The sequence below is a fragment of the Fulmarus glacialis genome, unplaced genomic scaffold (genome assembly GCF_000690835.1).
Source record: "Fulmarus glacialis isolate BGI_N327 unplaced genomic scaffold, ASM69083v1 scaffold3517, whole genome shotgun sequence".
Taxonomy (NCBI): domain Eukaryota; kingdom Metazoa; phylum Chordata; class Aves; order Procellariiformes; family Procellariidae; genus Fulmarus; species Fulmarus glacialis.
The window spans coordinates 255758-270104 of record NW_009222477.1 but is presented as its reverse complement, the minus strand read 5'-3'; the positions used below and the strand labels follow the sequence as shown (position 1 = coordinate 270104).

Genomic DNA, 14347 nt, shown 5'->3' with positions numbered 1-14347 from the left:
CATCTATGTTTAATGAGCATACCCTGTCCGATATGCATCTGTATCAAAGATATTTCTAATATTTAAGATAGTTACATTTAAGCATATATATTTAATAAATTCTTTTCGTATGATGCTTAACAACCATAAGGCTCAAAAAAATGGATGAGTCTGTCACTGCTCTTACTTTTTTCCCCTGCCATGTCAGTTTGCACTCACTGGAGCACACCATTCAGATAGAGAGCGAGCGAGCGAGCTCTGGGAGTTGAATTTCTTGCCTTTTGATAACCTGTGTGCTATTTTAATTGCAGTCTTTTATAATGCGCTTTTAGTCTTTTTTTCTTTCTTTTTTTAAAGAAAAAGGCAGTTAGATGGTCATGCTACTTGCCCATGTTTTTTTTTTTTTTTTTAAATTTATTCATAGGCTGTTTTAAACTGTCCTTAATGGTGGGGTGGTAACAAATAGCAGGATAAGAGATTCCTGCAGATTTTGTGAAAGCTGCTGGCTGCATAGAGAAAAAAAAAAATCTAAAAATAGCATCTGTGAAGGGAAGGCAGCAATCTGAGCTCAACTTATTTCATCTGGCCTGTTGGCCTGGCAAACATAACCCGGCAGTAGCCATAGAGGCAGAGTAAACATCCCGGTGCTCCTGCCAAGCTAAAGGGCAAGGTGCTGAGGGAAAAGTACAATAATAAGGGTAAGCGTATAGCCATCCTTTTATTCTTTCATCTTCCAGCTGTTTTACGGCCTTCCTGTGTCAGAGGTGGTATTTAACCAGCCGGAGCTTGTGCTTGCTTTGTTCAGCCGGTGGCTAGGGGATGTGCAGGGGCCAGGGAAGGAGAGCTCCCGGGCTGGGACATGCAGAGAGCTCAAGGTATGGGAGTCGAAAATGAGGACAGAGGACGTGAGGTGAAGCAAAGACTGTCGTGGTGGTAGTTTGGATTGTGAGTTTACTTCCAAGAACTTTGGAAATCTGTTTTCATTCGTTTACAGAGAAACTTTTCTTCACTCAGCACTTGTCTATACCAAAAGCAGCCACTGATGTATCATATTGCTATAAACCACAACCAGCTTAACTATAGGAAGCAAAGATATGTTGAGTTTTTAAGAAAATGAAAGAAAGCATCCCAGACAATTATATCAGCAAAAACTAATCTATATTTTAGCTTTATAACATCCTTTTGAACCAATTAATTGCCAGCTGGGAATTAGGAACCTGGGATGCTATATTTTCTTCTGCTGTACAAGCCTAGGTAAGCCAGGCAACCTGCCTTACTTTTCCTGAGGTAATAGTTTTGGTTGTGGAAAAGTGTTTGGAATATCGCTGGGACAAAACTGAAACAGTTCCTAAAAGATAACAACTTCTCTGTGGGAGCTATGATAGCGAGCATCTCTGGTTAACAAATGGTGGTATCTTCCATTTCTACGCAACTTAATGGCCAAACAAACAAATTGCCCTAAGGTGTCTGTAGATTTAGGGAGAGATGCTTGACCTCTGCTCCCTGGCAGGATCTGCCCTACTCTGGGACTCGTACTGATTTAGTTTCTTCAGTGGTTAGATTGTCTTTTTTAAAAAAAGGCATTTAAATTATCTGCTTCTCCATAGCGCTGGTGGGGCATAGGTTCTTTTCTTTTTGCCACTGTAGATACAGTCTTTCATTATCCTTTCCATGGTTACTTGCACTTTTTTTTTTTAATCTGTATTCCAGAAAATTAGGTGACTTGTGCCTTGTTGATGTGTCTCCAAGGAGTTCTTTGTCCCACTATTTATTAAACTTCATACCCAGGAGTTGGTTCTTCAGCTAGTAATTTCCCTTTGCTATTCCATAATAAGATATTTCTGGGTAGTTTTTGCATGAAAATCCACTTGCCAAAACCTTGGGAAGTTTTTTTTCCTAATTCAACTCTTTATTTGTATGCTGTATAATTGCAGTTTACTGCTCTCTGTCAGAGGAGTTGAATCCATTGCCCTGGAATATATTGTGCTCTCAAATGGCTTTAGGGAGAGACAAACCGTGTGATGGTCTTAATGTCTTTTTCCTCGCACTCACTGGCCTATATCTCTTACGCTCTTCAATACTGTGTATCGATCTACTATATTTTGGCTTCGTGTGATTTAGCACTGGTAGATATTGGAAGCCATTGGAATGTTTATGCTTTTTATTGACTTAAGGTGCTTTGGAGAGCAGCATTAATCTACAGTTCAGTGAAGCAGTAAGAAAATGAAATACTCCCTCAAGAGTTTTCTTTTGTAAATACGGCCTTGCATTAAGCTGCTGTGAACTGGCATGCTTTCAGATTTTTGAATGCACTGTTTTTGTCTTCATTAGTAATTATAGCTGAGGGTAATAATACTGGAATTGTCCTTCATCAGAAATAACAATAAGACTTGATGATGTGGGTATGTGATGTGATTTGGAAATGCTTGCCCTTGACCTCAAGCATTAGGCCTGCCTTGCCACTGCTTGTCCTCTGGTGTAAACGCTGGCTCCAACATATGGTCACTTTAAAGTGCTAAATTAGAGCAGTAGCCTTTTATGCCTGCTTTGTAATCATTGAGGTATAAATGGCCGGACAATGAAGAGGAATGAGTAATCTGGTTGTGATATTTAGTTGGCTCAAACTAAATCATGAAACACAGTGGTAAAAATGTTCTCTTAGTCCCTGCTGTTTGACTGTATTTACTTTGGGGGATCTGACTGTGAGATCATTATAGAAAACATATATATTTGGATATCTCGGTACAGTCACCTGGTATAGGGTTATAGAAAACATATATATTTGGATATCTCAGTACAGTCACCTGGTATATGAGTGACCTTGGTAAAGTCAGTTCACCCTTCTATGCTTTACTTTTGCTTTAATGTCTTTTTTTAATACGGGGTGACAGTGGAATTGGTTGGGGTTTTTTTTTGTTTTAACTGAGGATTATTTTTATTAAAAAGCAGAGAGGTTGTCTTGGGAGGTTTCTCAGGGAAAGTATGAAAAATAATGTTTACGGTTTTCTGGCCCCTGAAAGCTGAAAAAGTATATGGTTACAAAGCACTGCAAAGTTTGTGGTGGTATTTTCAATTTTTTCCAGTATAAATTTTTTCCCCATTTTTCCATAGAACAGTAATTTTCATTTCCTGGAGAAGCTTTTAGTTGGTGGGACAAAAAGAAGTCTTTTGCTGCTGTAGTTGGAAAAACCCAGAAGGAAAATGTTCTGCTGTTCTTGCTGTGAGAGCTCTGAATGCAAATGTCCTTACTTTGGAATAAACATTACTTTCATTTTAGCCTAATCCATACCACAGTTTAAAAATGTTTCTAAAATCTGTATTTGAGCATGTACAATAGAAAGATTTTGGCAGTGTTGATATTAAAATGTGGTGTATGAGCCACAAACCACAAAGCAGCATCTGTGTCTGGCTCCCTGTAGTATTTCATTTTTTCGTTGATTCTGCTATTTGAAAATACTGTCTTTTATTGAAGCCTTACCTATACAGTTTCTTGATGTACAGGATGATGTTAGTTTAGCACCTATATTAATTTCCTGAAATGTCTTTTTGCACTGGGAGAAGTAGGCTTCAGAACCAGATCTAGTTCTAAGTACAGTTTACAACAGTACTATTTAGCAGAGAACCTGGTAATTATGCTGGGTTTTTCTGGATCCTTTGGGAGGTTGGGTGTGCCTGGGAAGAAAGGTCATCTTCCCTTTTATTACTCTTTTTCCTTCTGCTGTCCTTCTTCCTCTTCTGTAGTAAACTGGTAGCCAGATTTATTTCCATTACACTCTGCATACCCACATAAATTACAGGAGGAAATAAAAGGAGGATAAAACGTACAACTTCGTTGTTACATGCATGTTGCTTCCAAGAAAACAAAACTTGTAGCTGATTCATTTTTAGGTTTTTAACTATAACTTATCTTTTTCTCTTTCTCCTTTGTATTGGCAGGATAAAAAAACTTGAACATGCCTCGTAGCCCAACATCAAGTGAAGATGAAATGGCACAAAGCTTTTCCGACTATTCTGTTGAATCTGAATCAGACAGCTCCAAAGAAGAAACTATTTATGACACAATTAGAGCAACTGCAGAAAAGCCAAGCAGCAGAATGGAAGACAGTCAGAGCAACACATTAGTGATTCGAATTATAATACCTGATCTGCAGCAAACAGTAAGGGATATTGCATTACAAATAATAAAAAAAAAAATTAAAGTTAAATGATTAGCTTTGCTGGCTTCAATCTGCAGTAGATCTGTTCTATTTTCTTACAGTCTTTTAACAAATTACAGGCAAATTTATGTCCTGTTTTCTTTTAATGTCTACATTTTTTACCCTGGTGGTATGTCTGACTGATGGCCTATGTTAAAGGCACCATCCTATCCAAGAGAGTGTATTTAATATGTTAACTTGATGAAAGCTGTGATCATAAAGCAAAATACCTGTCTGATCTGCATTTGGAGGCATTTGGGTAGAAGAAAGAGAATTAGGCATCTAAAATCTCATCAGAAGATGAGGGATGAACTGCAAAATCACACGTCTCTATGAAAGCCTCTTACATCTATAACCCCATTGTCTTCTCTAGTTTCTCTTTTCATGAAATAGTTTGTAATTGACACTGGACTGAGGTCTAGCAGGAGGTCATCAAATTCTCTCTCTCTCTTTACCGTATTAGTTGCCTTTCTCTGTCATCCTCCCACAAAAGATATCCTTGTTAGATAGCTGGTGGCTTTTAGAGCATAAAGATGAGGAAAGAGAAGCACAAATAAATCTTTCCTTCCTCCTTTGCTCCTATGCCTTTACTACACGGTGTTTTTTCTCAGACTTCCACCCAGAGAAATCAACACACTCGGTTTGGAGGAAGAATAAAGTGTGGCATCATACTGTTCCACAGTTTTTGCAATGACATGAAATCGCTATTTTATTCTCTCCCATCTCCTCACCACTTATACTGGAAACACACCTGAGAGGATAAAATGAACCTTTTCTGATTTTCCTAGAGGAGTCATTTGCATAACTGGTGGACCTATGGCTATATCTCATGTCCCTAAGTCTATTGGATGAAAATAGAGACTTTCCAACAAAAGATTTACTCTCTCACATCTTACAGAAGGAATTGAACAGACTTTTCATTTGTTAAAAAATGTCTGATTAGTTGGGTAAATGAGAATAAAAATGATGTTTTTATATTAAAAAAACATCTTGGCTGTTCCTTACATGTTAGAAATCTACAGTCCAAATTCCTCACTCTTTCTCACAAGGAACTACTAAGTTGTGTTTCTTTTATGGTTGAACGTGTAAAATTCAATGTCTGGAATGTTAGGAGCACAAAGGTGGAAAAGTTTGCTGTTGTAACTTTGTAAGTAAAAGAATCATTGTCCTCCACAAGTGCTACGATAGGAATAACATTCTCATCCCAGAGAAGGTCTTGGGAGTTACTTACTAATTCTAGAACCACAACCTGTCCAAGTTTGTGATTAATTATCTAAATTATCCTGGGCATCCTTGAATGCTGTTGTCGGGTTTTTCAATTGATGTTAGGCATCAGACTTTTTTCGTCTCAAAGATGATTATAAAAACACATTCTTTTTACGGATGTGTGCTACATACATCACTCTGTGCTGACATTTAAGATCTACATCATACTGTGCTGCCATTGAAGATCTATCTCAGATGAAATTATTCCTTTCTTTTTAATTAAGTTCATTTTTAGAATGATAGAGATGGCTGGTCTACAGGCTGACAGGGAAGAGCTGTTTTGACAGTGTGGCCTCAGGTGTGATTGTAGAGCTCTTTTTTTCAAGCCCAATCTACATGGTGCTGCAGAAACTCAGAGAAATCTGTGTTGGAGTTGGGAGCATTATCTCTTAAATTCTTGTACTTAAAAAATTCTTTTAGATGAGGATTGCTGCTGAAATTACAGTACCACTCCATTAGTTTATATGGTGTGAGATTAACCTCTATGAAGAGGAAGTGGTGTGGGACCCGGGCTGGACAGGAAGGCTTCAGAGGGCAGAGCAGGATTGAGGCTGCTGTGAGCCACACACGGGATTTTTATTAAATCTTGGCTGAATCAGACATCACCTTGGGTCTTTCATTTCAGTATTGATTGAAATACTGAAATCCACTGTTGTACATCTTAAATGTAAAAGGATTTTGCCTGTAGTGAAGTCCTCTGCAAAGACAAGCTCTGACTAGATATGGTTGGGATTTTATTGATGATCCTACCAGCTTGCTATATCTTTGACTGTGTTCAGTGCTCAATGAATAGATTTCCAGTAAAATGGAAAGATTAGCTTTACTTGCTAGGTTTACTCTGCTGTTAAAAACAGAGATGTTAGTGTCCTGAAGCCCTCTTATTTCATTACTCTATTTTTTAGACCAATAGTAAGTTATTTATTGACACTATTGAAACAATTATTTTTTAAAAATTCATTTTGTGCAGGAAATGAAATAAACCAGAAAGTATTTTCGGTTTTGTGTTTCATTTGTTCATTTTTATTGCTTTCCTTTTTGTATTTTTTTCCTTTTCAGTAAACTCTTAATGAAAAATAACTCGATTGTTTTAAACAGTTCTATAGCAGATGATCTATTCCTGATTTAATTTATCAGCCCACAAGCTCTTGTACAGAAAAGAGAAATCTGGATTCAGGTTTGCAAACAAGAAGACTGATAGCTTAAATGTAGTGTAGCAAAGTTTGGAAAAGATCATACTTCACGAGCTGTGTTATAGCTAGAAGGCAAATCCAACATACACCCCATTTGCTGTATAATTGTTATTAATTTAACATAAGAGGTGTTTAAAATTAGTTTGTTTAATCAAAGGGGCATGAAATTATAGAATTTAGTTTTATGTTTTTATTCTTTACTGTTTTTTAGAAAGTATGATCAAGAATACATTTGTTTAAAAGAAGGCAAGTTTAGGGTTTTAGATAAAACTCAACCCACTGGAAAGCTTTAAACCCCTAGCCAAACTCACTAGGAATAAAAGTTTGCTCATCTGCAGTGACTGTGGTGTAAATTGCCTTTATTTCATTGCACGTATGAGATAAGCACCAAGCATCATAAGTAGGACATGCTGCTATAGAAAACTTTATAATTTATCACCCATTGTAGGAAATCTGACTTGTTGCCCTTTTACTCTCATTTGAAACTTTAAAGATAATGTAAACCTTGACAAGTTCATAGGAAGCTCTTATGAAGACTTACTTTTCAGTTCTTATAGAAATTCTTTTTTGTCTCCTTTTCAGTTCAGATGATAATCCAATGTATTGAAACAATACTTTGTAGAAAGAGTAATTTCTTACTGCTTTTGTGCATCATCTGTGTTCAAGTAAGTGTCATCCTTAGCACAGGAGGGTGGAGAATATTTAAATGAGCGACTGTAAGATTTCCTGAGCTCAGTAAAATTACTGAGGGAATGGAGAGCATAGAAAGCCCTCCATATTCGCAAACATATGTGCACAGGAGAGTGGGCAAAAAGCTATATTATCCTGCCTTGTGCCTAAAGGCAACTGTGTCTGTGCATGGTGTAGAATGTCTTTTGGACATGGAAAACTGGGTGAACTAACGTGTCTGCGCTTTCCTCTCTGATGCCTGGCATATCTGACCTCTCCCTGGACCTTTTTGGTCTGAATCCAGGGTAAGTCATCTTGTATCCATTTCCTTCATCAGCCAATTTAGGAACATATCACAAGTGATTCTGCTTATAACTGGAAGGAGTCTGGTTCTTCTCCAGTAGCTGTTGTCAGGAAAATCTCTTTTGTGTGATATTCTGACAGTGATGTCCAATGTTTTGTGCTTAGAATTGCTCTTTTTCCCGGACTTCAAGAACAGATCTGCCAGCCAATTGTTTTAAGGAAAGTTTTCATCGTTTTACTATCAACACATGGTGGTTGTTCTGCTTTTTTGTTTTATCCTATACTTACGTGCTCCCTCTGGGTTATGTTTAAAATCAAAATGCTCAGATTCATATGTTTTATTAAATTCTGATGCTGAGATGGGATTGGGTCAGCTCAAGACTTCTTTGAAATGCTTTCTACCCATCTGTTTTGCTGCTCCACTTCAGTAATGAGCATTTACCGACGACTCCTTCCCCTGTTTTTTTTAATTGGACTTTCCATGCAAAATGTTGTTTGGTAAGTGGCAGTTTGGTAAAGCAATAGCTTAAGTTGTAGCTACTTTTTGGTTTTCCACTTCTGCATTGCTTTTTATACTTTTGTATCCTTTCTTTACTTTTTCCAGTATTCATTGGCCTTTAGGTTTAAGAATCTTTTCCTTTAGTGCTTTTGTTTTTAGATAAAACACTTGTTTAGTTTGTGCAGTTTTTATCTTGTGAAGGTAAGAACCCAGTTGTCACAACTGCACATTTTTGCTTAAGATACTTCAATTTTTATTTGTTTCCCGTCTGTACTGCCATCCACTGCCTCAGATCTATTCTGGGTTTTCCTTTGCAACTTTTCACAAGTATTCTTCTGTATCCCGTTTTGTGACTGATTGTTCATTGCTGCTTTCTGTTTATAGTTGATCTTCCTTCTTTTTATCTTCAGTTTGACGATGGAAACATTGTGGGTGCTGCTGACATCTGTTCTTATGCCCTTGATCTGGACAGGTGACCTGACTTGCCAGCTGATGGTGGTGTGGCCAGACTGGTTTTTTTGACCTTTCATCTCATGAATTCTGTGTTTTCTGAATGCATTTTGATGAAGGAAAGCAGTGCCTCCAAGAGTTGAACACCGAGCACAAATCAAAATGAGCGACTTGCTTCATTTTTTTCATGATACCCAACTCTCATTTGCATTTTCCACTTTTTGGTTGTCACATCTTTAATAGCGACATCTTCTTTTGAAAGGAATAACTTGTATTTTGATATTCTGACAATCACATTTTGGAGGCAGTTGTACAAACCATTTGTCATGGTTCCTCTGTCGCAGCGCAGTTCTGGGTGATTGACAAAATGAGCGACTAGCTCAATTTTTCTCATGATACCCAATTCTCATTTGCATTTTCCACTTTTTGGTTGCCACATCTTTAATATCGACATCTTCTTTTGAAAGGAATAACTTGTATTTTGATATTCTGACAATCACATTTTGGAGGCAGTTGTACAAACCATTTGTCATGGTTCCTCTGTCGCAGCGCAGTTCTGGGTGATTGACAACTTTGTGAGTCTGATGAAAAAGATGTGTTGGTTGATGGATTTTGAACGGATAAATGTTATTCCTCAGAGATTCTGTATCATGAACATTATTCCTATTGAATTAATATCTTCCCTTTAGCTGGAGTGGGTTGAGCTATATTTTTCCCTTGCTTCCAGTCCTTCTGTTGCACTTAGTGTGCACACTCTGACTTTTTTTAGGAATGCAAGATTATAACTGACCACGTCTCTCATGATCCAAAGAGCTTTACTATAAAAAACACAGGTCTCACATTTCAGCAACAATGTTGACGTGCTGTCTTGCTGCTGGACTTGGATTGTGAGTGGCCTGGTATGGTTTTGACAGTGTTTTTGAGCCACTCAGGGCTTCTTTTTTGGTTCTTATTTGAAAGAACTGTTGCAATTTTTATAGCGTATGTAGCTAGCCTTCAAGACAAACTATCACATTTTATCTCGTCTTGGGATGCAACAGAAAGGGTGGAAAGAATAGATCCCACATCTATCAATGCAAACCATCTTTATGTTTCATATGTGTTTCTGTAGTTCTTTGTCACTAAACTATCCCTATTTTTTTTTTTTTTCACAATAAGTTGTTGAAGGTTAGAAAAAGTAGCTTTTTTGACTCAGCTACTGTCCCGTTTCCTTGTGGTGACCACACCATGTGCATCTAATGAATTCTTATTTATTTCATAACTAGAGCAATCTGTGTGTAGATTCTACTGTGATTCAGCTGACGTTTTCTCAGGGTAGAAAGTGTGGCAGTAGGTAACGACTCGTCTACACAATGGAGATGATGACTGTGGTGGTCTCTGTCCTGGGAGGGCTGCCAGACAGGCAGAGAAGCAGCACAGGGGAGGTGTTCCAGGGGCAGGCTGATCTAAAATACACCTTACGCAGCATTTGAGCGGTCCTTCTTATCCTCTTGTTCAGCAGCTGCCTCAGAGAGAGTGGTAACAGCCTCCCTCTCTATCCTGCCTGGCTTCATGGGAAACATAAATAATCACTTTTCTCACTAGTTTCACTTATCCGAGTCTGAGAAATTTTGGTAGGAAGCAGTTTTTCGGTTATTGATTTGCTTTTTACGTCATTGATCTTAATTCATTATAAATTACCAATGGGATCAACATTTATTAAAATAAGTCCATTTTTGTGTCTTGTGAATCACTAGAAAAGCTCGGGCTGTAATAAATTAGTTTGTGAAATTACTAGTTTTGAAGTGTTTCCATATTTATTCTGCCATTGAGGACTCTATAAGATATTGTAGCTAGTGTGGTAGAAATACAATAGTGGTATAGTTATCAGATAACTCATTGTAAAACAAGCCTTCGAGCTACTGCACAAAAAGAATTCTTCACTGCCATTTCAATCCAATGAAGGTGGTTAAACTGTTATGTCCTGTCCTCATGCATTATATGAACGTGCCAGTGTCAGACCTGTGGAAAGCAAACTATTTCAGAAGATAAATATTGTGCGGTACTGATGCAATGTGCATAAGCACTGTAGAAAGATTTATTTTCCATTGAAATATATTCCGAAGAAATTTGAAATTATTTATAATTTTGCCAATTTAGCAAATCTTTGAGAATTAGAAATGCACACAATTATCTGCAATATTCACATGCAATCAAGAACAGGTAGAACACAAGAATAGACTGAAAAAAATTGAAAATGTTGAATCCTCAAGGTGCATTAAAAAAAAGCAGACTTAGTTAAGCTGCGATCAGAAGTTAGTGTTTTGTATTGTTAAAATCAAAACATTGTCATACAAGTACAAAAATAACTTGTTTCATGTAAGAATTTAATGTAAGAAAGACTTTCCTGGAAAAAACCCCCATGTAATTTCAAAATTATCTTTGCTTGTTCGCATTTTAATAGCATTTCTTATAATCTTTCAGGATGTGTGGATAATGACAAGTCACTGCATAGTGATACAACATGTAGAAGTTAAGCTCATAACATACATTGTAACTGACAATTTTTAGAGTTGCTGGAAGCTGCTGATGTTTGAATCTGAACTTTGTATGAAGTTTGAATCCATGTAAGAGTGAGTCATGGCACAAGTGAGGTTCAGAGCTGAAGGAACACAGGGATTTAAAACAGATTGCCCTTGCTGCTAAGTCAGTACCTTAACTACTGGGCTGCTTGGGAGTGAAAATACTGTTTATAATGTTCTTTCTGTCTCCCTCTCTCCTTCCCTCCACCATTTAAAGAACCCCAGCTTTTCACAGAACACCTTGAAATGTAGAATATGTAAGAGGAATGAAAACCGCTTCCTAGCCAACTTCATTTGTGACAAAATGTAATATCTCATATGATTACATTTTTATATTTAAGGCTGTCAAGGATGAAAAGCATCTGTTATTTCCTAGGCCAAAACATCACCTGACATGTTGCAGTGAAAGTTTTATCCCTCATCCTTTTATCCCCTCTTCCCTTACATACCCCAAAATGTCTTCATGTCAGTACTTGAGCCATATCTGAAAAAGTGCAGTTTGTGCAGGAACTGATGAAAGACTAACCAAGTGGTAATCTTTAATAATTCATGCCCAGGAGCTAGTGGAGCTGGACAGAGCCCTGCGTTCATAAGCCTGCCTTGCTTCCTCGGGCAAACCCCTGTGAGATGCTATCATGGCAACTTCAGTGGCACTGCTAGTCAGCAATGATGAATAGAGGACATCTCAGTATCAGTGTCTATTGACAGTCCTCACATCTGATTAATTCACAGAAACAGAGCCAAACTCCTCCACTTCAGTATGTTGTGATATTCAAAACCAGCTAGTCATCTCTGATCTGATAAAGTGAATATATGCAGAGGACTGATTGACTGTGGTGTTTGCGCAGTTAAAAACAGTTGTAAATTGGAAGTCCTTCATGTCCTGGTTGTACTTTTTGCTGTTGAAAATATTTGCCACGTAATATTGGAACAGTCAAGAAGACACATGTGAACATGTAAAATATTGTGACTTCTGCCTTTGAATTTGCTCATCAAAATTCAGAATTGAAATATTCAAATGAATTTGTTATTTGATTTGTGTATATGGTATCAGAGATTACTTTCAGATGTATGCAGAGTTTGCCAGGATAAATATGTTTAGTTCTAAAAGACAAACTGCAACCATTTTCATATGGATAGCTTCAGGACTTTAAAAAGATGCCAACAGATACTGCAGGGGTGAGCACTGCAGAAGCAGCAGTGGGTAAAGTTACAGGAAACACTTCACTCTCTTCATAAAACATCAGTCGTATTTTTACTTGCTCTTCTGTTCTCTTATCTCTATTCACAATTATAATATGAAGAGTAGCAGAGGTCTTCAGAAAAGGCCTGAAGTTTACTGTAGCCAGAATTACAGCTACACTCATGAAAATGTACTGATAAAAAAAGATATATCTGTTAAAATTTTTCTTTGGTCCCTGCATCCTGTGTTGCATCCTGAGGGGGTGGGGATGTCCTTTGAGTGGGCAAAGAAGGGACTCCTTTGCTGTAGCTCTGCCGTGGCAGCTTGGTTATGAGCCCTTCTCATGGCCTGGTATGGGGTGAGTCAGCAGCACCATACATTCATAATGCACATCAGAGGCAACAAATTGGTTTCTAGGTATTGCCATCTGCTGGTAGCTCATAGCCAATGACTGCAACATAAGCTACAATTGTGAAATTCCTAAATTTTTTAAATTCCTAAATTCCAGTTTGGTAAGAAGCAGAGAATTGGAAAGGATTTTCAAGGTTTTCAAGTCCTCTGCTGCTTCACGTCGTATAGTTCTTCCCATAAACTTATGCTAAGATAAATGTAGCTTAAAATGAATTACAATTTTTGCCTGAATACCCTTTTTTGTGAAATTGTTGCAGATCAGACTGATTGTCAGAACAGCCTAGAATCAAGTGGATGGTTAAACATCTTGTAACACCCCTTTCACTTGGCTTTTTCAGACAGGTTTGCCATGAAGGTGTTCTTTCTCTGAAGAAGGATGCGGTCTCTGATGTTTGTGGAAGAACTTGAAACATCCTGTGTTTTCACAGTACTTGTGTGTTAGTTATTATAGAGGAATGCACGTCTGAAATATAAATCTGTTGATGTGTGTTTTGTTATGGAATTTACAGGTTTATTGTGTATGTTTGTATATACTTGTGACATTTGTAAATTTTAGAATGTAAGATACTGTTTAAATGTTTTTTCATTAATTAGATTTTTTAATAATTTCTCTTCGCAGAAATGCATTAGATTTAACCCAGAAGCTTCAGTGTGGGTTGCAAAGCAACGAATTTTGTGCACTTTGAATCAGAGTTTGAAAGATGTCCTGAATTATGGACTGTTCCAGCCTGCAAGCAATGGTAGAGATGGGAAGTTTTTGGATGAGGAACGACTTCTTAGGGAATACCCACAGCCAGTGAATAAAGGAGTTCCTTCACTAGAGGTATTTTTAGATCTAATATCTGAAACATTTGTATTGTGATACAAATTACACAGTAAACTGTATTTGAGGTTTCTACAGGCATCTGAATTGCATTTGGGAAATAGTGATCAGCAAGTCTGAACTTGAACCCTTGCTCACAAAAGTGCTGGCGTTCACTTGCTCAGTGGAGCTGTTCCATGTGTTATTCCTGATTTTGGGGTTTTCCTCTGCTGAGGACCCAGGAGATGCATCTTACTCTGTGATTTAATAAAGAAATGTAAGGTTCTAGATTAAGCTTTTGGGTCTCTGATTAGGTTTCCAATAGCAGGGTGGGAGTTGCTGAACAAGCAGCCTCTGCTTTCTCCCAAAGCGAGGGTCTTTCTTTCTCAGTGAAGCCTTCCCCCCCCCGCCATCTAGTTCCCTCTGTGCCCTCCTTCAGAGTGCACAGATTTCCTCTGGCTGTCTCCTGGGAAAGCAGTAAGGGAGGAGAAGGTGTGTAGGTGTGAAGCAGTCACACATAGATACTAGAATTTCCCCCTTCTCTGTTGGTCATACAGAGGCTGTGCAGCTGGGGGATAAACTGGGCAGAACTATTATGGCACTGGGCGAATGTGGAGCAGAGCCAGATCACACTGAAACACAGTATAGCAGGAAACTGGGGCATGAAACTAGTATTTAATTAATTTTGCTATTGCTTGTATGGTGGTACATCAGCCACTAATAATCTGCAGTTAATAGACTTACTCCACTATAACACAAATCCAAGAAAAAAGAACCAGGGTCCAGACAAGGATTCAAGTCGTAGCTTTTCTAGCAGTTTATTTCAGGGATTCAGTCA

At 37.9% G+C, this 14347-nt stretch overlaps 1 protein-coding gene across 1 annotated transcript in view; it reads left to right on the top strand.

The window, feature by feature from the left end:
• Window positions 1–3932: 3932 nt before the first annotated feature.
• LOC104079417 (SH3 and multiple ankyrin repeat domains protein 3-like) overlaps window positions 3933–14347 on the top strand; it is a gene marked incomplete at its 3' end in the record, with an annotated part of 174546 nt that continues 164131 nt past the window's right edge. The window contains exons 1-2 of the mRNA XM_009581451.1: window positions 3933–4136; window positions 13327–13530. Of these exons, the coding sequence (XP_009579746.1) occupies window positions 3933–4136; window positions 13327–13530 (408 nt within the window). The remainder of the gene's footprint in view (window positions 4137–13326; window positions 13531–14347) is intronic.